Source organism: Neopelma chrysocephalum, unplaced genomic scaffold (genome assembly GCF_003984885.1).
Source record: "Neopelma chrysocephalum unplaced genomic scaffold, ASM398488v2 Primary Assembly neopelma1_255, whole genome shotgun sequence".
Taxonomy (NCBI): domain Eukaryota; kingdom Metazoa; phylum Chordata; class Aves; order Passeriformes; family Pipridae; genus Neopelma; species Neopelma chrysocephalum.
The window spans coordinates 227,340-252,123 of NW_020897917.1; the positions used below are offsets into that span (position 1 = coordinate 227,340).

At 45.3% G+C, this 24,784-nt stretch overlaps 1 protein-coding gene across 1 annotated transcript in view; it reads right to left on the bottom strand.

Annotated features, from left to right (window-relative positions):
• Positions 1-2,874: 2,874 nt before the first annotated feature.
• The window catches only part of FBLN2 (fibulin 2), a 103,977-nt gene continuing 82,067 nt past the window's right edge, over positions 2,875-24,784 (bottom strand). The window contains exons 8-17 of the mRNA XM_027704108.1: positions 24,429-24,563; positions 19,008-19,142; positions 16,807-16,944; positions 16,363-16,506; positions 12,539-12,667; positions 11,876-12,001; positions 11,142-11,258; positions 10,016-10,144; positions 5,864-5,987; positions 2,875-4,608 (exon numbers count right to left, since the gene is read on the bottom strand). Coding sequence (XP_027559909.1) covers positions 4,251-4,608; positions 5,864-5,987; positions 10,016-10,144; positions 11,142-11,258; positions 11,876-12,001; positions 12,539-12,667; positions 16,363-16,506; positions 16,807-16,944; positions 19,008-19,142; positions 24,429-24,563 — 1,535 coding nt within the window. The 3' untranslated portion in view covers positions 2,875-4,250. The remainder of the gene's footprint in view (positions 4,609-5,863; positions 5,988-10,015; positions 10,145-11,141; positions 11,259-11,875; positions 12,002-12,538; positions 12,668-16,362; positions 16,507-16,806; positions 16,945-19,007; positions 19,143-24,428; positions 24,564-24,784) is intronic.

Consider the following 24,784-nt stretch of genomic DNA (forward strand, 5'->3'; position numbering starts at 1 on the left):
AGAAAGAATTGTGCCTTAGAAGACAAAAGGCTCAAGTTTGTGACTTCAGTTTCACATCATTGAAACTGGATATAATTAAATCCTGCTTTTCAAGAGATGTTCAATTCCAAAATGAATGTCTCTGGGATGCAGAGAACACTGAAAGTGTGAATACACTTTTTATTTAACCTCAAAATCTATTTTTACTCCAGAATCCTAATGCTCCACGGCTGGAACTTTCTCTTCCTGCCTGCATGGCTGGGATCAACGGAAAGATGAAGAAAACAAAGGCAAATGAATGGGAATAACAGCTCCCCAGGTGTGAGGCAGGTCTGCAGAGGGACAGTCTGTCTGCAGGGAGCTGCCTCCTGGAGCAGCCCCTCCTGAGGGAACAGGAGGAGCAGGGCACAGCCCAGCTCTTCTCTCACTCTCTGCCACAACAGAGGCCCCATGACCAGGACCTTTGCAGGGCAGGCCCTGATGCCCTGTTGCTAAAGCATTATTGTAGCATGGCCCTTATTCCAGCTTTAACCTCAAGGGATGATCCAAACCATGAAATATGTCTGAAATCTGCTTCTGTCCTGAATCACCATAGCGAACAGAAAGATAAGACAAATAAAGGTGAACATGGGTCTGTTTGTGGTAACTCGGAGGTAAGGTGAGAATTTTGGCCCATTGGGGGTCCCAGCTCACTCTCCCATGGCAAGGGTGCCCTGCTCTGGTCCTGCAGCGGGAGGAGAAGGAGCAAGGCCCCAGCTGAGCAATCCAATGCCTTTTCCCCATGCCAGGCTCACAGAGGAATGCTGGCATGGACTGCATTCCATGCAGTGATCCACACACGTGTATTTTTTACATACAAAGACATTGTAAAATGCCTCCTCCCTGGTGCAAGAAAGGGAACAGTTTAAAATATTAGGCAAAAACATCGTTCTGACCCATCAGCTGCTGTTTCAACTCTGTGTGATGCACATTCCAGTCAAAAGAAAACCTGATATTTCTTTCTGTAATAGGCCCATTCCAATTTCCAGCAAATACACAGAACAACATTTCTTCTTGCTTCCAATGGCTCATTTGACCTTGCTCAGTCTCTGGGATCGCTGGATCTCCCAAGGAACACAACAGCAGAGTGCAGAGAGGTCAGATTTCACAGAGGCAGGACTAAGTAACCTGCAAAGCCAAGCAGAACACACATTGTTCAGGCAGGTCACAGCAAGGCCATTTCCATCTTGGGGAACACACCAATAATCTGAGTTTTTACACATGTACAATCAGATGCCCCAAGCCTGCTGTAATTCTTTATTAGCTTTGCAGCTGTTGTCTTCCTCATGAGTTTATCAGCTTGCACAGCTCTTGGGTAGCTGTTCTTAATTCACCTCAGCCAGGCAAAGGGTGGGGTGGCCACGAAGAAGCAAAGGGAATAAACAAAAGCTACACAGCTCATGTGTTAGAAATGGAGAAGGAAAAGTAAAAATTTTTTTTTTTAAAAAAGGCTGTTCAAGAGGGAATTCAGGAAAGTTATTGCTGTTTTAAGAAATTATAAGTGGCCATAAAGGTACAGCCCAGGCCTGAACTCTTTCCACTGAGACCTCTTTTGCACATGGATACACTCACTCATTCTCTGTCCAGGTCACTCACCCAAATAAAGGGGAGCAGCATTCCTGGAGATGGGGACTGGCCCTTTTAGGACCTAGACCAGTTGAAGGAGACCAAAATTCCAGTCCAAAGCCACTGCAACCCGATGAAAGCACATCCTTGCTGGTGAGTGGGGCTGTGCTGGTGTGTCTGCTCAGGTCCAAGCACGAGCACTGCCCCACCAGAGAAAGCAAAAGCCTCAGTGCAGCTGCTGCTAAACCTGACAGGGCGAACACTGTGGGCTGGGAAGAGCTAAAAAACCCATTCCCCTGGTTATTTGGGAAGCAGAAAATGTGAAATTACCTACTGTAATCCTTTCCTTTGCTTTGACCAGTTGCTCCAAGCAACTCTTCCCAAACTTTTTGAACACCTACTGGGCACAGTGCTGATAGAGATGCTCTTTTTCCTTACATAGCATTTTCCTCATAATAGCATGCAAAGCCTTCTCTAAAACTTTCTTCATCAATTACCTGTCTAGAAAATGAAGAGTTGGTGTTACAAACTGCCAGACTCTTAATATGATTGACTGTGGCTGGTTTTAGTCAGCAAAAGGTCTCCAAGTAACAAATTACTTGTCCATTTGTTCTCTAACAAGAAGGGCTGTCAAGGCCTGAATATCATTTATGCTCAATCAAATCCTAATGCTGATGGAAAACTCTGGCTTTTGGTGACTCTTGATGTGCCCCACTGGGGCTTGGAGAAATGTATCCCCACTTAACATGTCCATGGATAATGGATCTGAGAGGCTTCAGCTCATGGCTCCTTCGGGCCAGGCCTGGAGCTGTAAGATAGGAATTAACTGAGATGACAAATTGCATAAACATGTGTTTCTCAGTTGGCACTTCCCTGCTAAATGCTTATGAAACTGTGAACTATGGAAAACAAAAGATGGATGGAAGAAGATCTCCTTTTACAAAATTATTTTATAGAAAAAAAACCCTAAAGAAAAGCTTGATGTGTGCAAGCTCACAGATATCCCTTATTTTACAGCTGGGGAACAGCAGGAACTTTTCCCTGCTAATGAGACTTTATGATCTCAGATACAGAAAGATTTGCACTTTATTATCAATAAGAAAGTCCAAATTCAAGAAGTGACTTGAAGTGGTAGAGACTGGCCTGGGGATATAGTGAATACAGAACATTTCTTCTCACCATACAGGTGGTGTTTATGCGATTTTTAGATGCAGCTCAAACAAATCTTTTACAGTATAATAAAATCATTGATTAAGGCAGAAAAAGCCATAAGATTTGATTTCTCCATTATTTTTTTTTTGGTGTACATACTGGTCAAAATAAGACTGACTATAGAAAAGGACAGATTATTATTTTGCCAAGAATGGGTCAGATGATCCTTGAGGTCCCCTCCAACCTGGGACTGTAGGATTATTAAACTGCAGTGTAGCTGACATCAGTATATTGTAACTATGCTCTTCCTTTAAAATATTTTGCAGAATAATTAGAGTTAGAACAAAGGCAGCTCAGAAAATTGCAACACTAGAGCTTTTTTGGTTTTTTGGGAGGGATAAAAAAAAGAAAAGAGCTGCAAGGAAGTTCTGATATTCCTTCTAAATTCTAACAAATACTTTGATTATACTACACTTTGCCAGATCTGGCCTCCAACTTTGGATTTCATCCAGTTTCCTGAAGAACGAGAGGAAATCCAGCACAAAACTTTGGTTGTGCTCTTTTCTAAATGGCAAAATACAACCCACCAATTTCACTGGCCTTTCCCTCTGTGTCGTTCAGCAACACAACTGAAGGAATTTTCCTGAAGCAGAGAAGCAACTGCCCTTTCTGTCTGTTTAAAATTGCCTCAGTGGCACACCCAAGCTTTACAATAAGGAGCAGTAAAGATTATTTCATTATTTCCATTTGGATATTCCTTTAAGAATTCCAAAGCAGTGAATCTGCAGTTATAGTTCTATATAACAGAATGAGGAACAGAGGAGCCTCAGCACCTATAAAGAAAACCACTAAAAATGGCAATGTGAGCTTTTACCCCAAAGTGTAACATTCTGTGAAGGCCTCAGCCTTGCAAATATTTAGCATGTGAGTAGTTCCTACCAAAGCAAGATTCATCCATCTTTTTCACTGGTGGAGTTTTCTTTTATTTATATATATTTTAAGGCAACATATTATGAAAGTTGGAAGGAGGAGAATAATCCCAGGAGGTGGGGTGACCATCAGTGTCCACGTACGGCCCCGACACAGCATCTCAACCCCAGGGAAGGCACTGGCTGAGCCAAGCCACGACTTTGTGCCAGCAAGAGAAAGCCCTCAAAGCTTTTTTCCCAATACTCCCACGTGAACATCTTCCCTCTCTAGTGCAATACCCTGCAGAGGCGACTACACCTATAAACAATGGCTAGGAAAAGGTTCCAGCATTCAGCACAAGGCACGTGCTGCCTCCCAACCCTTCCTTCGTTGGTTGGCAAATGATGATGCACAGAACTGCACAAGGAAACAAAACATCAAAAGATAAAAATTAACTTAATTTACACAACCAATAAAAAAGTTTAAAGCAATGATAGAAAAATAATATAAAGGCTAGATACATTAAATGCCAGTTCAACAGTATTAAGCTTTGGTAGAACAGGTAAAGAGCATAGCACCAATCAAATCCCACGTCAGCACAGGCCTCAGTACGCGTGAGCCGTGATGAAGATGTAAATCTTGGCAAGAAAAGTGGTGTATGTTCCCTGGCGCCACAGTTTCATCTCCACATCCAACAGGAAGTCTTTGGGCTCCTTGACTTGGCGCTGCAGGTACACGATGCCCGTGTAGGAGTTGAGCCTGCGGGTGCTGAAGTAGCTCTCCTCGTTGCCCCGGGTGATGGTGAGGACGATGTTGTCCCCGGCGTAGGCAGGGGAGGGGCCGATCCGGAAAATGTGGGCTGGGACCACGATGTTGGTCTGGAAGTTGAGCTGGTAGTAGGTGATTCTCACCGGGGTGTTCTGGCAGTCCAGGTAGTTGAAGCAGCTGATGCGTTCACACCTCCTGAGGAATGAGACAGGGAGAGCCTTCAGTGTCCAAGGGACAGCAGGAAAATGCATTTGCTTCAGACTGTTGCAAAATATCACATAAACCAGAGTCCCAAACTTGAGAGTGTTATTAACAGGGATAGCACCCAGGGAATGGACTGTCAGGGCAGGGTCAGGTTGGATCTCAGCAAAAGGTTCTTCCCCCAGAGGCTGGTTGGGCACTGCCCAGGCTCCCCAGGGCAGTGGGCACAGCCCCAAGGCTGCCAGAGCTCCAGGAGGGTTTGGATGATCCTCTGGGGCACAGGGGGTGACTCTTGGGGATGGGTCTGTGCAGGGCCAGGGGTTGGACTGGATGATCCTTGTGGGTCCCTTCCAACTCAGTTTATCCTGTGATTATCCTCGTTCTGCTTTTCCAGTGCCCATAAAGCATTTGTAAATTATATAACTGTACTGTAGTGCCAGGAAAAGATCATGGACATGGGGAGCTGCATTGGGAAGCTCCACAACAAAGAAAGAGCCAGTCATGCTGCAAAGCATGAGCTTGGAAGAGGAGTCAGTGGTTCCTCACTGACAGCACAGGGCTGGGACAATGCTCCAAGAAAATAAGACTAAAAACCCTTGAAAAGGTAGCTAAAACATGGGGCTGGGAAAGAAGCTCCTCAACTGGCAAAGCAGCTCAACTCTGTAAGGCAGGAAAAGTATTTTTTTAAGTCATAAGCAACTAAATATGGGTTCCCAAAGCACTGGCAGACACTGAGGCAGGAAAAGGGAAGGGAGATTCTGGGGCTCCCATGCCCCAGCTGCTGAGGAGTTGGGGGTGTGCCCTTCCCAGAACCCTGTGGCCTGGCAAGCTCAGTATCCTGCTCTCCTCCAATGTTTCAGCAGTCCCTGAGGAACTGCAATCTGAAGACTAACCAGGGAGCCCCAAACCCACTGTAAAAGTGGAGCTCTGAGCAGCCTGGCTGCTGTGACAGAAGCAGCATAGAAGATCTTACTTTTTTAAAACTAAATTATAACCAGAGCCCTTTCAGAGCTGCAGCAAGGAGAGCTCCAGGCTCTGGGGCCTGCTGTTCCAGCAGCAGTTGGGGAGCAAACGGGGGCTCCAGGGCTTGGAAGAAGGAAGGATAACCAGACACAAACTACATGGGGAATATTTATGTGCTCCAGGTACCAAAGCAGTTTCTCAGATCTCTGAGCACCTACACCCACCCACAAACTAAGCACTACAGGACTGGCCTGGCTGCTGGTGTTGTTCCAAAGGCCACACTCACATGTCAGACACTTTTCTGTAGTTGGAAGGGCACTCGAAGGACAGGCAGCGGAAGCTGCCCTGGATGTTGTAGCAGGTCTCTGCAGTTGAGCAGTTATGGGTTCCTATTGCACACTCATCAATATCTAAGAAGAAACACAAGAAAAAGGCATTCTAAGTTCAAAAGTGAGAATTAATCACAGTTGATGGGCTGTGATTTGCTTATGAGACTGTGTGCCTGAGGAGTCTGTGGGTTGGGCTCCAGAAGCCGAGGGCTCTCGTCCTCACCCCCCAGCCACTGTGTGTCACCTCCACAGTACCTGTGCCCCAGACCAGGGCTCTGGGAACACCCCAGGGCACACCTGGGGTGGGAAATGCACACCCTGGTGAGGTGTGTCAGGTCCATCTCTGTGCACAGACACTCACTGGCATTTGGAGTGACAGAATAAATCACGGTGATGCCAATTCTGACAAAATTCTTCAATGTCTAAAATGTCTTCTATGGAAAAAACCTCCTTCCTTGACAATACCAGGCCACAAGAGATGACAGACCCACCTGGCAGCGTGTGCAGTAAACAAGGGAGCCCACTCTTCCCTACAAGCAGCTTGTGACCCTTTCCATGGTGTTTGACAGTCTCTCTGCTTGGCAGAGAGAGTCCACCCAGCACATGGCCAGGCTGGCCTTCTGCTGCAGGGGAACTGTGTTTCTTTACCTGTACTTTAGAACCACTGGCACACTCCTGTAACCCACCTGTCCTCATCCACAAACAGCTGACTAAGACAGGGTCTTACTTTCCGTGGAGAATAAACACAAGGAGGGAAAAAAGTTCTCAAACCCAGAGATCCCACTTCCCACTGCAAGAAAGACCAAGCATGAACATCTAGACAGATTTGCTTGTGTAGCCACGTTGTCCCTGCTCCTGAGGTGTCAGAGATGTGCTGTAACTAATATCAAAGCCAGGCTGGAGGCAAACAGAATTCAGTGAGTAGGTAGCAGTAGTCTAAGGCAGTGGAACCCTGGAAGTCCCAGACCAGCCCACAGCTGTATAAGCTTCTCCCAGCTGTTCTGACAGATGAGAGCTTTTAGTTTCCTGAAAGTGATGGGCCAATTTTTACAGCTCCACAGGTCACTGGGACTCCCTGAACCAGCCCAGTTTCACACTTAGAGCTTGCCTGGGTCCCGTGAGGGATCTCCAAGCCAACGAGGTGCTCCTGAGCCATTCAGCAGGTGAGGGCAGTGCAGTGTGTCAGCTCCAGGGCTGGGGAAGCAGCCAACTGCTTTCCAACAGCAGGGCCACGGACTTGGGCACGGTGTGGGCACTGTGGGCAAGCCCTGGAGCATGAGGGACAGTCCTTGAGGAAAGGAGGCCATGTCTGTAAATCCCTCACTCACTGCAGAACCTGTGAGAGCGCGACGGCTCCTTCCCACGGATGAGGCTGCACGGGATCCACGAGGAAACAAAACACCCCATCACCCAGCTGAAAGGGGCCTTCCCCTCCCCAGAGCAACACTCTGGTGTGCATGGATACCCTCTGTCTGACTCCACATTAAGCATTCTCAGCCTAGTGCACAAAAGCTATCCCTCAGGAACAAACAGATCCTGTCAGGATAGAACCAATCCAGGCTAAGGCCAACAGGACCTTCTCACTGACTTTTTGAGAATGGATAAACTTGGGCTGTGTTAGAAGAATTATCTGTGCATGAAGGTTGCTCTGGATTAAAGCAGAGCAACCAAATTAAACCTGGATTTAAAGCAAGTAAATCCAAAGCAAAGTTCTCACTGCACAATCCAGGAGATGGGAGCTCTACCAGGGCACTGTGAAACAACACTTCAGAACAAGGCACACAGTTTTGAACATTTAAGATATATACATAAATATCTCCCCACAATGAGATGTAATTACAGAAGGCAGTAAAGAACATTTAAAGCTCAGAGACACTTCATGGCCCAGAGCATAAACATGGTTACCTAAATAACACATATCCACAAGCCCAAGCCACGGGCCTTAAAATGCTGAGAAACAGATGCAGTATCAAGGATCCAGCTTGAGCAGCAAACATTGGCAAAGATCATCTCCCAGTCACATTGTGTACTCCCAAAAGTCTAGACAATGCACGGAGGCTTTAAAATGAAATAAATGCTAACAGACAAGGCATGTGGACTGTGCAGGGCCCTGCAGCTCTGCCAATTGTCACAGAAGAGACAGACTCCTAGAGGGAAACTATAACCTCCCACTCCCTCCATTCCCCTGGGATGAGAACTGATCTCATACACTGAACTGGTTGGTTTAAAAGTCTTGCAAGGAAAAGTATACAATAGGAAGTAGGAGAGAATCAAAGTAAAGTAAATCCCTTGCTGATTCGGAGCAGTGCCCCTAAGGTGAAAAGAAAATTTCTTCCACATTGCAATCGTTGTCATGAAAGCACTCCCTCCCTGCACCACTTTGGCTGCACTGCAAAATACCACAGGCAGTTCCTCCAAAAAAGATCCATATGTTGAGACAGTGTTCCATGAGATACAGCTCGTCTGTTTGAAACTAAAGGTACAAAGAATGTGCCACCAGTAACTCCAAAGAACTGGTCAGACAATGAGTAACTGGAGCCAGACCTTTAGCTGGTGGAAACCAAGATTATCTCCCTGAGCTTAGCACAGCCAACATCAATTCAGTGTTTCTCTGACCACGTTTTCAGAAAGAGCTCAATATCTAAGCCTGCCCTAACTTGTAATACACACTTGCAGAGCTCAAAACCAGGGAATGTGTCTGGGGGCTCCTTCCAGTGCCTGACTAAACTGCAGCTCCAGAGCTGCTGAGTTTTGCACGTAGAACAACTTCGCCCTCCAAGGAGGGTGCCCGGACCAGGTCCAGGGATACTTGGAAATGCCCTTCCAAGGGTTTCTGTTTGGGCAAGTCTGTGCACTGGGAAGCCTCTCCAGACAGGTGAGGGTCATGCAGGGAGGGTTCCACCACACAGACAACACAAGTGCAGTCCACGGGTCTGGGTGGATGTCCCTGTCCTCTGCCTCCAGCACCTGGAGCACACTGGGGCCCTGTGGGAGAGCTGTGCTGGCTCAGGAACACAGTGACTCACACTATTAACTCTGGAATACATTCTCAGCCCAAATCTCACTGCTGGCAGAGGTGGCAACTAACATGCCAGCACTCAAAGTCAGGAGGAAAATACAAACAAAGCCTGTGGAGAGTTACAGCTGCAGTTTTCTAAAGGTGAATTTTTACATAAGAATTTAAATGCACATGGATATCACTGCATTTACACTTAAAAACACATTCTAAAAAATATTTTAAACTTTTCTAAGGATTTTAATTGTCATTTAATCTGCTTCCCTGCTCCAAAGTCAGGATTAAGTACACACATGCTGCTCATGATTTACACAATGCAAATTCGTTGCCATTACCACGAAGAATTCAAGCCTAGGAGATACATAACCAAAAGTTATATGAAGGGTTCCTGAAAAACTAAGGGCAGGAAATGCCTGGTAGTTATTGTAACCACTGCAGGAATGTATGCAGTGTGTGCAGAGGTAATCAGATCTTCCATCATCATTACACAGGCAGGGCATCCTTTGGAAATGGGGGTTCAGCTCAGAACCAGACAGCTGTGCACCAGATGAAAACCACCACACTCCCAGCAGGCATTTCAAGTGGTTCTGGAGAAAAGGGGGGGGTGAGGGGAGGGTACTTGTCGTTGCACTAACATTTCCTAATGCCAACATAATTAAGGTGACAAACTCCTGGATGGCCAAGTTCCCATTACAGCTCCAACATTTAATCTCCCAGTTTTCTGGGGCAGAAATCTGCAACTCATAATGAAGGCACAGATTTCTACACCTGGCACCTCTAAAAGCCCAGATCATTCAGTGCTGTGCCAAGGTGCACACGCAGCTCACACGAGCAACCCAGTGCCCCAGTGGGAAGGATGACGTGGGCTCCCTTGGGAATTCATTTAAGCAATTCCCTCACATTGACAGCCCAGTTGCCACAGCACTTTTGTAACACAGGAGAGAGCTGTCTTTGCAGATACCAGTATTTGGCAACTTTGTCAAATACTGGCTTTTTAACAGTGACTAAAACATGGAGGCTTGACTGAATAACCATAATGGCTCGTTCCAAGGATTAAAGCCTCATGATATGTAATCTTGCAGTCCCTCCTTACCTCGACAGGTCCTTCCATTGGCTGCCATGGTGTATCCCTGCTCAGGACAAGCACACTGGTAGCTGCCAGGAACATTCACGCAGCGGAAGGTGCAGAGGATGCCTGCACTCTGTGTGCACTCATCAATGTCTGGGGAGAAAACACAGGTACCAACATGGGAAACCAAGCAAAACAGAAATCTGGGAAGGGCAGCTGTAGAACAAGGAAATTCTCATCTGACACATTCATAATATATTGCTAAACATGAACGCGACCATGGAAGTGTCACGTTGCTGGAGGACTGCTGATGGTGCATTCTGGAATGCTGGACACAGGACTGCTCCCAGAAATACTGGCTGCAAGTGGTATGGACTCCTGGAAAAGAATAATGAGTCTAGGACACATCCAAGTTTGAAAGGCTCTCTCTGGTACCTGTGTAATTCACAGATTCATAGAATCCCAGAATGGTTTGGGCTAGAAGGGCCTTGAAATCTCATCCAGTGCCATGACCTGCCACAGGCAGGGACACCTCCCACTAGCCCAGGTTGCTCCAAGCCTCATCCATCCTGGCCTTGGACACTTCCAGGGATGGGGCAGCCACAGCTTCTGTGGGCAACCTGTGCCAGTGCCCACAGCAAAGAATTCTTGCAGAATTTCTTGGGGAGCTTCCTTGTGCCAGGAAGAGAGTGGGCTTCTTCACCATTTCTTAAATAGAGACTCTCCAATGTGTCAGTGTCAGTAACTTCAATTAAACAGGTAAACCCCCTCCTTCCTCCATTCTGACCACTCTGCTCCTCATTCACCCACCACGAGCAGCATTAAGAGCAAACCTTCACTCAACCATGGCTGAGTGGAGGCTTTCATTGGTGCAACACAGGTAAACATATCTTCCCACCCAATTTTTCCAATCATAAGCTCTGGCCCCATGAAACTAGTCTGATAAACCCTTGTTCCATGGTCACCCAGGTGTGTTCCATCCAATGCACTGTCCAATAGCTGGAGTTCCCTTTAGCAGCTTCGGGGGCAGCTGGAACCCACCATCACCCTCAGGCAGCACCTGCAGCATTCAGTGCTGCAGAGAGTCAGCCAACACACAGCTCCAGGGAACAAACACATTTACCTTGAGCTGATGGAGCAGCAGCCTTACCTTTACAGGAATGTCCATCTTCTGCCAGCTGGAAACCTTGCCTGCAGTAGCACTGGTAGGAGCCGTAAACGTTGGCACACTCCTGGCTGCAGGGACTGTTATCACATTCATTCACATCTGCAGCCAAAAACAAACCCACACACATGGCCACAGGGGCTCACAACAGTGTCTCCCACCTTTTCCTGCCCCTAAAAACAGCTCCCTTCTGGTCAGAGTGACTAAGGATGGACTGATTTGTCCCAGTTTGTCTTGGCTCCAAGAGGCCTGAGGCTGTCTGTTGCACCTGAATTTCATTTCTGTATATGCCAATCTATAAAACACACACACATGAAGACATTATGGGCTACAGTCGATTAAAAACATGTAATCATTGTCTTACAAAAATCACGGAGAACTCAACAAATTTCCATTCAATTCAAAATCATTTTTTTTAAAGTTTGATTACTACCAAGTTTCATCTTTATCAAAATTTGAATTAAGAGTCTCCTATTCTGTGTTTGTTCTGTTCTCCTTTTCTCTCACCTGAAAGGAAAGCAGAAGTATGTGAGGGAAAGGAAGAAGGGAGAAACTTGTCAACGCTCAACTGACAGTTTGAGTGTTGAGTGTTTGACTGAATATCTGCAAATCTGAGCACACATAAGGTTTACTGTATCTATATTTCACCTCAACTCCTTCTCTAAAGTCCCTGAATTCCCTCTGCAGTTTCTTCTTCACAGAAAAAAGATGTCTGGTACCTTCACAATGTTTGCCATCGTAGGACAAGCGGAAGCCAGAGGAGCAGGTGCAGTGGTAGGAGCCAGGGGTGTTCTCACACGTGTGCTGGCACAGGCGCCCGGGGTAGTTCCAGCACTCATTTATATCTGCCAGCACAACAAGCAAATACACAATCAGCTGAGGAACACAAGCATCAATATACAATCAACTGAGCAACACAAGCATCAAATAAGATGCAGGAGGATATTTTTAAAAGTGTCAGAGATTGATTGGCAGCGTGTGAAGTGCTGCAAGCTCAGGTGTGAGGCTGACTCTGTGCCCTAATTGGGGTACAGTGGGGACAAAATACAAAGGGCTATCTCGTGGTTCTTAGGAGGAAAGTGGTGAAATCTTCAGACAGACAAATTTCTACAGCAGCTGAAGCACAGCCCTCAGGGAATACTTTGCAGATGACTTTAACTAATGACCTGCAGTTAAACCAAGCCAAGGGCACCTGGTCAGAAATCCCAGCACGGAGGGACAGAGCTCTAAGCTGTAGGACATCGGCTTTGGAGGTGATTCCATCATCTTCTGAGGCACTGCACTGCAGAACTAATGCCTGCACACTGCAACGGTGCTAAAGAGTGCCTGGAGGGCCGAGGCTCCATCAGTCAGTGCTCCCACCTCCCCCGTGCCTCACATACCGATGCAGCTCCTGCTGAAGGCGTCGTACTGAAAGCCCATCTTGCAGTCACAGCGATAAGCCCCGGGGAGGTTGTGACAGATCTGCCCCTCCCCACAGCGGTGCACACCAGTCTGACACTCATCCACATCTGCAGAGCCAGACAGAGCAATTTGCTTAAAGGTAGTTTGCTTAAAATCAATGTTTATGAGGAGAGAAGGGAAAAAAATTAATAAATAACAGGAATAGAAACTGTTATGGTTGTCCCCTGGACAGAAGAACTGCCATCAGCTTTTCCCACCCTGCTCTTCTCCGAGCCAGCTCTGTGTGTCTGTAAGTCAAACCTCTGAAAAGCAGAACATTATCTTCACAGTGAAACCATCCTGGAACTGCAGTGGAGCTCCCCCAGTATATTCTGCATTTCAATGTAAACACTTTTTGATGCTGATCAGACCCTGACATTTAAACACCCCCTGTGATGTTCTGTCTCTCCGTGACTCACATCAAGCCATTTAAAGCAAAACAAGAACCAGCCAGAAACTCTGCTCATCCCTTCAATTAAAGCAATTGCTATTTTCATCTCCAGTTGCCCTTTCAGTCTCGCTCCTGCTGTCTAACTTTTGCTCTTTCCCAATGTTGATCTTTTTTTTCTTCTCTCAATCAACTCCCATTTAGATATTCCTCATGGCCTCTCATCCAAAATCCAATACTAACAAATTAGTTGCTTCTCCACTCACATGCATCACTTCCAATCTCATTTAAACATCCTCAGAAGAAGATGAGAGTTTTCAATACACACTGATTTACAAGACTTGCAACATGACCAAATAGCTCATCAGTCTCCAACAAATCCCTCTTGCCATCTGTGACAAGAAGCATCAAGAAGTCTGATTAACCCTCAGAATTGTTTATTTCTTCACGTATTCAGAGTTCTGCCATTTCCTAAACCATCAGATTCTGCTTTCTTTCCATTATTCACATCTTCTACTACTTTTACAACCCAAATCCCTGTTCACGTAATAATAATTAGAATGGAAGTCTAAGGCTGGAGGTTCTCCATGCTGCCCTATTTGAAGTCATAAATCTGAGCACTGAATCCTTTCAAAGGGTTCCTGGGCAGTTCTCCATCCAACAGCAGCTTGGCGAGTGCTCTGGGAAGCAGACCCTGCTGAGGGAATGATGGGGAAGTGAGAGCAGAAACTTGGATTTGGAGAAGTGGAGATCATATCAACACTGATGAGGGGCACTGACAAATACTCTGTTCAATATTTCAGCAGATTCCCACCTACACAGTCCCTGCTGGCCCCAGGGTCAGGAATGGCAGGGAATGCCAACCCAAGGAATCTCTGACAGGCTCCAAGATTTCTGCTGAAACACTGACTCCTCATTTTCTTGTAAGATCAGAAGTGGCACCAAAGCAAGGAAGTCTCTAATGCAGATACAAATTTGTAAAGCAGCAGCTTTATTTGTAATGAATTCATGTGTGCAACCATTTCATTAGTTTGTCCAAAATTACATATTCCATTGCATTTACACTTTAATTAGTTCTAGGGCATTACCCCATCAGAACTGTGCCATATTTCACAATACTTACAGCAGTTTTCAGTTAAACCTAAGAGGTAGTTTTTAATAACTCATTTACTAAATCAGTAAATCTGAACATTTTAAAGACAGATGAATCCTCTAAACAGAGGAGATGACCCTACAAGTGTCGTTCTACTGGAAAAACATGTGCAGATGATGTTTTTACTACTGTGAATAAATCTGAATCAGGAATCTAATTAGCTATTGTAATGCCTCAAAGAAACTAGTCTTTATCACAGAGAGGGGAAATTAGGACCATATGCTTTTCCTTTTTCTTCTCTGTGCTCTCTGCCTACTTAAAAAAAGCCATTCCAAAAAAACACCAAAAGCTATAGACCAGCAAGAGGGACAGAGTGCACACAGCAAAGTCAGAGAAATCATCAATTAACGTTAAATATGTTTTGCCAAAATCAAGCTAGAGAAGCTTCCTTATACCTGCTCCTTAACAACCTTGTCAACCATTTAAAGCAGAGACAGAGGGCCATCAGTAATCACATTGCACTGTGCTATCTCCTCTTGCTTTAGAGACAGAGATGCTGTCTGAATAATGGCAATTTCCTCCTCTGTCACATATTGGCACACAGTCACTCTTTCTTAGGAACAACTGGGGTGAAAAGCTGGATTCTTTCTCTACCATCAATTTGAAATTTAGGAATGTGATTTGCCCAGTCATTACAGAATCACAGAATTGTTAAGGATGGAAAAGACCTCTAAGATCACCAAGTCCAATTGTCAACCCAGCACCACCCCCATGGTCACTGCTAAACCATGTCCCCAAGTGCCACATCCACATGTTTTTTGAACACTTGCAGGGGTGGTGATTCCACCCCTGCCCTGGGCAGTCTGCAGGGCAGGGCAAAGGGCTGCAGCCAGGACTCCTGTGCTGCTCAGGGATGGCAAGGCAGTGAAAACAATGGAGACACTGGCATGGTGGTCCCCTAAAAACAACGTCAGGGTCACCACTCCCAGAGGTGTACCTGGCCCAGCAGGCCTGGCTTAAAAAGGACTGATGGAAAGCAGTTGAAGAATTGTCTTCACAGCAACTGAGAGGGACAGGACCTTTAGACCTACTGAGATACTTCAGGGTGCTCTTTAACAGGACAGCAAATAAGACTGCACCACCCCCAGATTTATGAAACACAACCCCAGAGCTGTATTAGGAAGGTTTCTCAATTTCCTCAGTTACACACAAGAACTGTCCCTGTCTTCTCCCCCTTCCAAACCTTCCCCACCTTCTCACTGGCTGAGCATGGTCTGGATAGTCCTGGGGGCAAAACCATGAGGGGACACAGAGCACAATGAAGGGCAAAAAGGTGAATACAGAAGTTTCTGGGGAAATAGGGTCTGGCTGTACCACTGTTTTTCACTGCAGTCATGACCAAATTCATGGCTGCCAACAGGGCTCCCACCCACCTGCAGCATCACAAAGCATATTTGGGGTTTTTTGTCATCCTTCCTTTTATTCAAAGGGAAGGTAGGTAGAGATCACTGGGATATCATCACTAACCCAACTGCTGATTTCTCATTTCTTTTTTGTTTCCTCCTCTGTCATTTTTTTTTGGATTTCCTACCTCGTGTAACTCAGAACACAGGGAACTAGAGAACACACAGCCAGCCTTGCCTTGGGCACCAAGGACTGAGCTTTCCTTTCCTTCATGCCTCCTGTGCTCATTTACAGAACAAATGCTAATAACAGCTAAAATCTGCTATTCTGAGTCAGTAACTCCCTAAATACATTGGAACAAACACAAATCAGGATCGAGCTGCATGCCAGCCTACATGAATATTTCATACATTCATTTTTCTCTGAATTCTTTTCACAGCGTAGGAATTTATCCTGAACATCCCCACAAGTGGATGTAATGGGGAACACCATTCACAGCCCTACAAAGAACATCCACTTGGTGCTACTCCTGTGAGAACACAGACTCAGTGATTGCTGCAGATCACATCACTCACAGTGAGATGCTGGAATGTACAGCAAGGGATCATGGCTTTGACTGACAGCACGAGCCTAAAAAGTAACTAAATCCCATTCACTCCAGACTGGAAGCCAGTGACTCCCACCTGCAGCCAGAGCCAGCGTTGCTGAGCGTGCCAGGAGAAATCCACGGAGCAAACAAATCCCTGAGCTGCTGCGACAGAAAATTCCCATTCCTCAAACACGTTTGGGAATCTGGAGGTAACTCAAAGCCTCTTTTTAGAACTGAAATGTACTTTTTCCTCTGAAAGGGCCCTGAGCAGACCCCGAGCCCCCCTTACCTACGCAGCGGGTGCCCTCCTCGTTGGAGTGGTATCCTCTGCTGCAGCTCAGCATGTTCCTCTGGCAGGTGTAAGACCCAACTGTGTTGATGCAGTTGAATCCTGGTTTACAGGGCTCAGGGAGGGACGTGCATTCATTAATATCTGGTGAAAAAAAAATGAATTAGAATAGTGAGAGATGCTATTTAACCTTTCTGGCCTGTTTTCTTCCACCTGCCACTTCTTTTCCTTCATTTCAGTTTCTTGTGCTCCAAAGATAAGGCTGATGAAGGTCTGCTGTGGGAAGACTTTAAAAGGACAATATGCAATAACTTTAAAGGACAGCAATGTTTACATTAAATTCACAACAGGGTTTGAGGCAAACCACGTATACAAGGGTCAATATACCCCCCTTGGACAGGCTGGAAGGCCCAGGAGTTACAAACACACTCTGGTCACACCTACCAACACAGTTTCCCTCAGGATCTTGCAGAAACCCATCCATGCAGCGCTGCTTTGACTCACAGTAGAAGGACCCTTCTGTGTTCTGACAAACAAAGTTGACTTTGCAGCTGTGAGTTCCTCTCTCACACTCATCGATATCTGTTAATCAGACCAGAACAGCAAACTGGGATTAGTTGAGCTCTAACTTTCAGCAATTTTCATGACTAAGGAAATTAGGAGGCACTATTTAAACCAGCCACATGTTGCCAGTGGGAAATCTGAGGTTTAGTTGTGCTCTTGGACATCCACTTCAGCACAGGCTTCAGGATCTGTCAGGTCCTGCAGCAAATTTGACTCAGGTCCCTACTGCCTCGTTTGCAGCATCTCTTGTAACCCACAAATACCAAAATACCTGCAGTTTTAAAATCCTAAAGATCCACATTAAAACTACAAATCAGGTGCTGATAATAAATATGTACCACAGCCTTTCCTAAGCAAAATGGGCTCTTATTCCTTATATACCTCAGGAATTCAGGGATGTAGAAACCTGCCTCCTCTGAATTTGATACTCATAGGTAACCTTGTGTGAAGGGCTGGGATTTCACTGTGTACACACAGACATGCAGTCATGTAGGTGTATATATATATACATATATATATACTTATGTACACACAAAACCCACTTACCCAGCTCGTAAAACTATGTGGAAAAAATCTAAATGAGGCAGTAATATTGGTAGCAAATTTTGCTTTTTTTCTTACTCTGCAGCCAGAGCCCACCACAACTTTCTCATTTTTTATTAAGTATATGAAATTATTTCCCAAGTTATGTTCACCAACTCAGTGTTTGCTTTCTAGAGATGTCGAAAACACCTCCCGCAAGTTTCAAACTTATAAATTTACACCCAGCTGCTCTGTGCTGAGTCACTGGGTGTGGCTTCCAGCTTCCAGCTGAAGAAACCCCACCTTGGAGCAGACTCAGCTATAAATATGCTCAAAATTCAGCTCTTGTGAACATTTTCAAATGGTGCTTTAACACATGCTGGTTCCCAAGGAATATCTTCACTAGAAGGTAAAGACAAATGGAAGGAAGTCCCCAGTGGAGGAGTCCCCACTCCTCCAGGCAGACAAGGGGAGAGCTGCTGGCACTTCTCTTTCTACTCCAACTCCTCATTAAATGTTAAGGTCATGAGGGAACGTCACCAGTCCCTCACAAGGCACTGTATTAATAACTCTGCCTACCACAGCTACAGACTGAGACAAAGAAAAATGAGTATTTCATAAACCTCAAATTAATAAAATAAGATTTGGTAGTTACCTGTAGGAAATTTTGCATAGGGTACTTCTGAAATTTTAGCCTTTCCTATAAGTCATTAATTTACAGGCTACTTTAAAACAATTTGTAAATTTTATAATCCCCTATAATCTAACTTTAAGACTAGAAAGTAAATTAGATTAGCAATAAATGTTAGAAATGCTCTAGAATGAGACAACTGAACAAGACACAAACAGCCTCCTTATGCAAACCAAGCTTTACTTATGACAGGGAGATTGCTGGTAATTTCTGGTTTATGGCCTAATGTTCTGTGTCAAAGGCTAAGATATTCCCTTGGGCATCTCTTACTCCAGCTGTCAGGGAACTGGGTGAAAATTCAGGAGTAAAGAGCACTGATTGTGCCCTGCAGGCAGGGCAGGGTGTCCTGCACACTCCTGAGCTGCCCAGCAGCTGCTGCTTCGAGGGCTGATGTTCCCTGCCCTGTCAGACACCTCCAGAGTCCAAGATGGGGGAGATGCAGAATAACTTCTTAACCCCACGACCATTCCAAGCATAAATAAGTGCAGGCAGCTCTCCTGAACACAGGAAGGCTGGGGCTGTCAGCCCGTGAGCCCTCCAGGCTGTGATCCAACAGCAAACAGCACCAGCCCCTCCAGAGCACAGCAGAGCCAGGCAGAGTTAAGGGGAATTCCTCCATCAGGGAATTCTCTCTCTAATGCCTTAAAAACAGGGCAAATCCTAGTTCACAAGGTCTCACCCATTTTCTAAATAATTTATCACTGGAAACTATTTCAAATAAATGAATGTACAGAAGGGGCCTACAAAGCCCAACACCTCCACGATGCCTTTTGTAGCTACAACCCTCATATCCCAGAGCAGCAACAACAAAATCCTTTGCAATCCCTTTCCCTTCCTTTCTGTAACAGCTGAAAAACACTTGTCTTACCAACACAGTCCCCATCCTTGAGCTCATAGCCTGGCTGGCAGGTCAGCTCCTGCAGGCACCTGAAGGAGCCCATGGTGTTGACGCAGTGCTCTCTGCGCTGGCAGGTGTGTCTCTCTGTCACACACTCATTAATGTCTGCAACAAAGAGTTAAACCAATCAGTGCCACACTTTTATCAAGTGATCCCCCTCTTCCTGCTCTTTTGGAAGGAGTCAAAAGCTCCAGTGAAACCATTTCTTCCAAAAGATGGTCAGTGTAGGCTTTGTTACAGCGATGTGATGAGTGACTCGAGATCTCGAGAGTAACTGAAGAGACACAAATCCCATGGAGATTTCCTTCTCCTCCCCTCTTCCCAAATGGATGGTGCAGGCACTGAGGACAGGGATGGAGAGAACTGATTGAATGCAGGGTGGGCAGAGGATTGATGATCAGCCACTGGGTTACTGGATTTCCTGGATGGGAACGCCCTGGACAAATGAATGAGGAAGTGATTGATGCTTTTTGCTCCCCACCAGCTTCTCACAGCCCAGGCTATTTATCAGTCCTGCTGCTCCAGGCCAGGCAGGAGCTGCTGGGCTGGAACTGCTGCAAGAGATGGGTTCTGAAGCTGCCTGCCCTGCTGAGGGGGAGGAATCCAAACACCCATTTCCTAAGGAACGCCTCATTAGAACTGGATAGCAAGAACACAGGGAGAGAGGAACCCTGGGGGCTCAATCAAGTTGCAAATTCCTATTTCAATCTTTAAAGAGATCTGATTTCAGCAGGTGGAGTAGGAGAAAAGTTCTTTTTTAAAAAAATATCACTTAAACACAAGGTTGCAGAGTGTAGGACAATTAGGAAAGGAATATGAAACACCTTTGATAGGCTGGGCTGAAATCATCTCAAATTCAGGTTTTGCTGATGTTAATAATGAAAGCTGGAACAGCATGATGAGCAAATACCTAGAAGTTACAAAAAGGGCAGAGACTGGGAAGAGAAACTTTCTTGCCAATCTCCACAAAATCCCCCATGTTCCCAGCTCTATAGAAAGCTCAGGAGTATTTCCAGAGCTAACAAAAGCCAAATGTGACCAGAGCCATTACCAGTCATCTGGCTGCTCTGTGCATGAAGCTGTTTTCATACTACACAATAAAGCAAGTATTGTTTAAATTAGATTTTCATTTTGGCTGTAGAACCTCATTCTCAGATAAGTACATCAGATATATGACTTCTTCTGTGGAACACGAAAACAGGAAAAGGCATTTTTAAAAGCTTTTTGTCTTAAAAAACATCTCAGCTTGTTTTCTACCAAACAGATGAACAGGGGCACCAAGACATTTCAGTTCCTGATGGACTAACTGGTGACATGCACTGAGCTCTGCAAGGCCACAACATGAACTTGGTGGCGTTTCACTTCTCATTTATTTGTGTTTTCTTTTCGTTTGTTATTGCTGTTCTTTCCATGCTGTGGACCTGCTTCCCAAAGCCAGCTGGTGAAACCCTGCAAGGTCCCCACCATCACCTGGATCTTTCTGCCTGTCCCACAGGATCTTTGATACTCCCACAGAGGGGCCCCAAAGCTTCTACAGGGTTCTGTCCTCCCAGTGCAGTTTCTGTACATCAGGATGAAGAGCAAGGAGCAATATTCTCATGGGTGATCTTGGAGGGGAAAAACCCACACTCAAAACACACAAACAAAAAAATCCCTCACGCTGGGAGAAGAATATCAGGTGCTGTGGCAGAACTCTCCCACCTCACTAGAATTCATTCCTAAATAAATTTGAGATTTATTAATTAATTGTTGAGAAAACCAGCTATGGATAATCCACCTAATAGCACCCAACACAGTGCAAGCCTCTCTACTGGCTGTACCAAAGATATGAGATTATCTTTTCTTGCAAACCAGAAAAAAACCTCTCATATAAACAAACTTTGAACACCACACTGCATCTTGAAAACTTGTCAGTCCAGCACGATGTCAAAACAGGCACCAGGAGGACAGTGTGCTTGCCTGAAATACAGCCAAAGAAGGGAGGAAGTATTCCACCTGACCAGCAGGTGTAAACAGGGACAAAGAAGGTTTTTTCACAGAGAAAAAAAAATCTAATACAGCTCCATGTTTTGTCTCTATTTTTTGATTCAATTTACTTCTGAGTACGGGAGAAAACACATAGAACTGGCTGGAACACATTTGGGGAAATTAAAATGATGGAAACTGGCAGATTCCATCCAGAATTTTGTTTTCAGTGGAAGGTTTGGGCACATGTGATACACTGACAAAGCCCAAAGACTGTGAACTGGGTTGAGGTGCAAGGCTTAAACTTGAGCCTTGGGCATGCAAAGCTCTGCCCAGCGACAGGGCATGAACCTCTGTCTCTGAGATCAGACCAGCTGCCAGCTCACCACAGTTCCTTTCCAGTTAATCAAACAAACATGCCTTTTTTTGTTAATTTTTCTAATTAAATTCCTAAATGTTCCATAAAATCCAGAGTGCCCATAACCTGTGTCTCTTCAGTCCTGGAAGCCAACCCAACAAGTCAGTAAGATGCTTAAGAGGATGAGGAATAACAGGAGTTCTGTTTTCAGTTTGGAACACAGTTAATTCCAACACTGGACCAGCTGTAGTCTTCATCCAAGCCAATTAAGACTGTGAGGTAGGGTAAGATGATATTTATTTAAAAAAACAGGAATAAGAGGAAAAATACTTCAGTACTATATTAAAAACAAGTCACAAGGTTAATTTGAAGAAATCTCCACAGTCATGTGTGTGGCAGTGGCTTTATTAATTCCTCATTTTATGTCAGCAAAACCCAGGATGAAATGTAATCATGTAATATCTCCTTTTTTCCCAGGAATTGTGGATGCAAACAGCACCATACACAGGATCCCTGACCCATCTGTTGCTGGCATAAGGAATATCAACATTTACCTCGTGCTATTTGTTTCAAAACGTACTTTGACATTAAAAATGAATTTTTATGGCCTTTCTATAAAAATGTGAAATGGAGGCTTTTCTTGTCCTGCATCTGTAGTTTATCCTTATTTTTTTCCTCTTCAAATTGCTTCAGCTCTATTTGTTTTATAGGATATATCTGTGTAATTTAGGCACGTGGTTATTTTCCAACACCCCTCCTGTGCTCAGGCAGAGCCCTAAAGTTCAGGGATAACGTGGCCACTCACTGCTCCCCCTGTCAGGAGGGGAAACTGAGATGGGAGTAGCAAAGAAAGGAGTAAAACAGTCACTGTGTAAGTGGGTGGTGGTAATGACTCTGCCTGAAAGCCACCAGGAAAAGCAATTCCCACTAACAACATCCAGCCTGGCTCTTATCTCTGGGGAACATGGAGCTTTCCAGCCTGCAGGCATTTTATTATCTGCTCTCAAAGTGGCACAAAGGTGGGGTGTGGGAGCTATTTAAACAGCTGGTGACTCCTCATTGTGCATGGTTGGCTTTCAGGAATCCTGGATGTCTGGAATTCCACAGTTTGACTACAGGAAATTCGACAGATAAAAGGTTAGCAGCTGGTTTGTTGCTGTGCACAGATTGTTCCTCCCTGTCCCTAAAATATGCAAAGAGTAACATCATTAAACCAAGAGGATTTTGCAAACACATTAGCAAAGGTTTCCTCGTGGTGTGTGAGACAGCTCAAGGTGTGGCACAAAGGCAGTGAGGCTGGAAAAGGACATCTCAGAACGAGACAGTGAACAAAACCCAAACCACAGTGTGCTTGTGGCTTTCCCCTTGGACTAGAAAAGTAGGAAAAAATGTTCAATACTGCAAATGTTCTCCTGGCACCACCCTCAGAGCAGAGCTGGATACCAACAGGGAGCACACAGGGTGGATCTGTTCAAAAAGAAGGAAATTTCCAAGTTTTCTGGATTATTTAAAAGGATACCTGTAAAAACTCACTTGCATTAGAGGAACACAGAGGTTTGGTATTTAGTGAGGGAGAAGAGGGTCTTTCAGCTTCACAAATGAGAGCTGTGTCTTTCCTTTCATTAGCAGTGCCTGAGGTTTATCTTTTATCAGTCATAATAAACCTCTATCATAATGTCACGGGGGAGAGGAAGAAAGTGAATAAAGGGAAGCACTTGGCACCTGCCACAGCAGCTCCTGCCAAAGCTGCAGACACACATGCACTGGTTTAGTTTCAAAAGGCTGGGGAAAAGGACAGATCTATCCTTCCTGCAAAGTCCTGGGAAAACATCAGGGAATTAAGTGGCAAGACTCAGAAGCAGAACACAAGGAGGGGCAGTTCCTGCAGCTGCTCACCTGGTGGATGCAGCAGAACACACACCATGGGCAACTCCAGCTCCACCCTCCAGCTCACAGCCTGATTCTGCCTCTGGAAGGCCTCCTGCCTTCCAGTGCTGTGCTCTCAGCCCTTTCATTTAAACTAAATAATTTCATTAGTTTTCCACACTTACCAGTATCTCTGATTTCAAAATAAATATTAATAATAATAATAATAAAAGAATTAAAAATGCAATTTTGGCTAGTTAAGGAAAACCCAGAAGGTGGTAAATCACATTTCTTCTCCGGACCCTGACACTGCAGAAAATTTTCCTGCTCGTGCCCCCAGGCCACATGGTGCTCATTAGTAAGATGAGGTCATAGAGCTTTAAAGACAGAACAAAACCTAAGCTGTGATGGTCAGAAAAACAATGTTCTAAACGTGGGGAGGAGGACAGGGGTGGAAGAAGGCACATGCATCCACACATGACATTATAGTCACAGGCACTGCTGCTTCCAGAAATGACTTGAGGTCTCCAGGTGCTGTTTTTCCAGGCAGCACTGCTGCAGCTCAGGTGCCTCCTAAACCAGCCTCTAGAAAAGTGCCCAAAAGAGAAAGTATTTCATAAGCTCAGGCTTTGGCTGCTGGGAAAAAATTAAAACCTTGTAAATACACTTGTAAAGATCGACTGGTTTCTCAGATGGACTCAAACAGCAGGGATGATACAGCAGAATCACAATGCATCTTTGACTTTTACACAAAGAAATCTGTGCCAGAATCAACAAAGGACTGATGTGAAGTTTAGAATCCCATCCCTTTGGAACGGATCTTTTCCACTGCCTGGCCTCACGCAGATCCCTTGAGCTGTGTTCCTGGAGTTTGGTTGCTCCACGGTGCCTGGGAAGCATTGACAGTGTCCAGAGAGATCAATTCTCTGTTTTTTAGAGGATTTATCAGTGCTGCTGTGGTCATCACACCCCTGGCTGTGCACAGAGTTATCTGTAACCCAAGGATGTATCGCTGGGGAAGGAGCCAAACAGCACAGGACTCATGAGGTGGAGTGGCTGAGCAAATGGTGCACATGTGTTTCCACTAACTGGGATTGAAATGTCATATGCAAGGATGGCCTTGGAGCACAAATGGTTTAAATGCATTGCAGAGCATGGAGCATTATGATGTTGTGGTGAAGGGCTGAGACCTCTCGTCTTACCAACACATTTCCTATGCCTGTTGAGAATAAAGCCCTCTGCACACATCCCACTGTGGCTGACACAGGAGAATGATCCCAGTGTGTTCTCACATAATTGTCCGCTGGAACAAGCACCTGTGAGGCACTCATCCAAATCTACACCAGCACGAGGCAGCCAAAAGGGAAAAACAGAGTTCTATTAGAACAATTGCTGAAATGAAACAACAGTTCTTTCGCGCTGGAGATGTCTGAACGAAGTGTGCTGGAGCTTCCACATCAGCACCACGCTGTAATAAATGCAGTGTTACACTGAAAATAGGGCTGGAATAAGGAACAAACCCTCGGAGATCATCCAGTCCTTGCTCACACCCCGACAC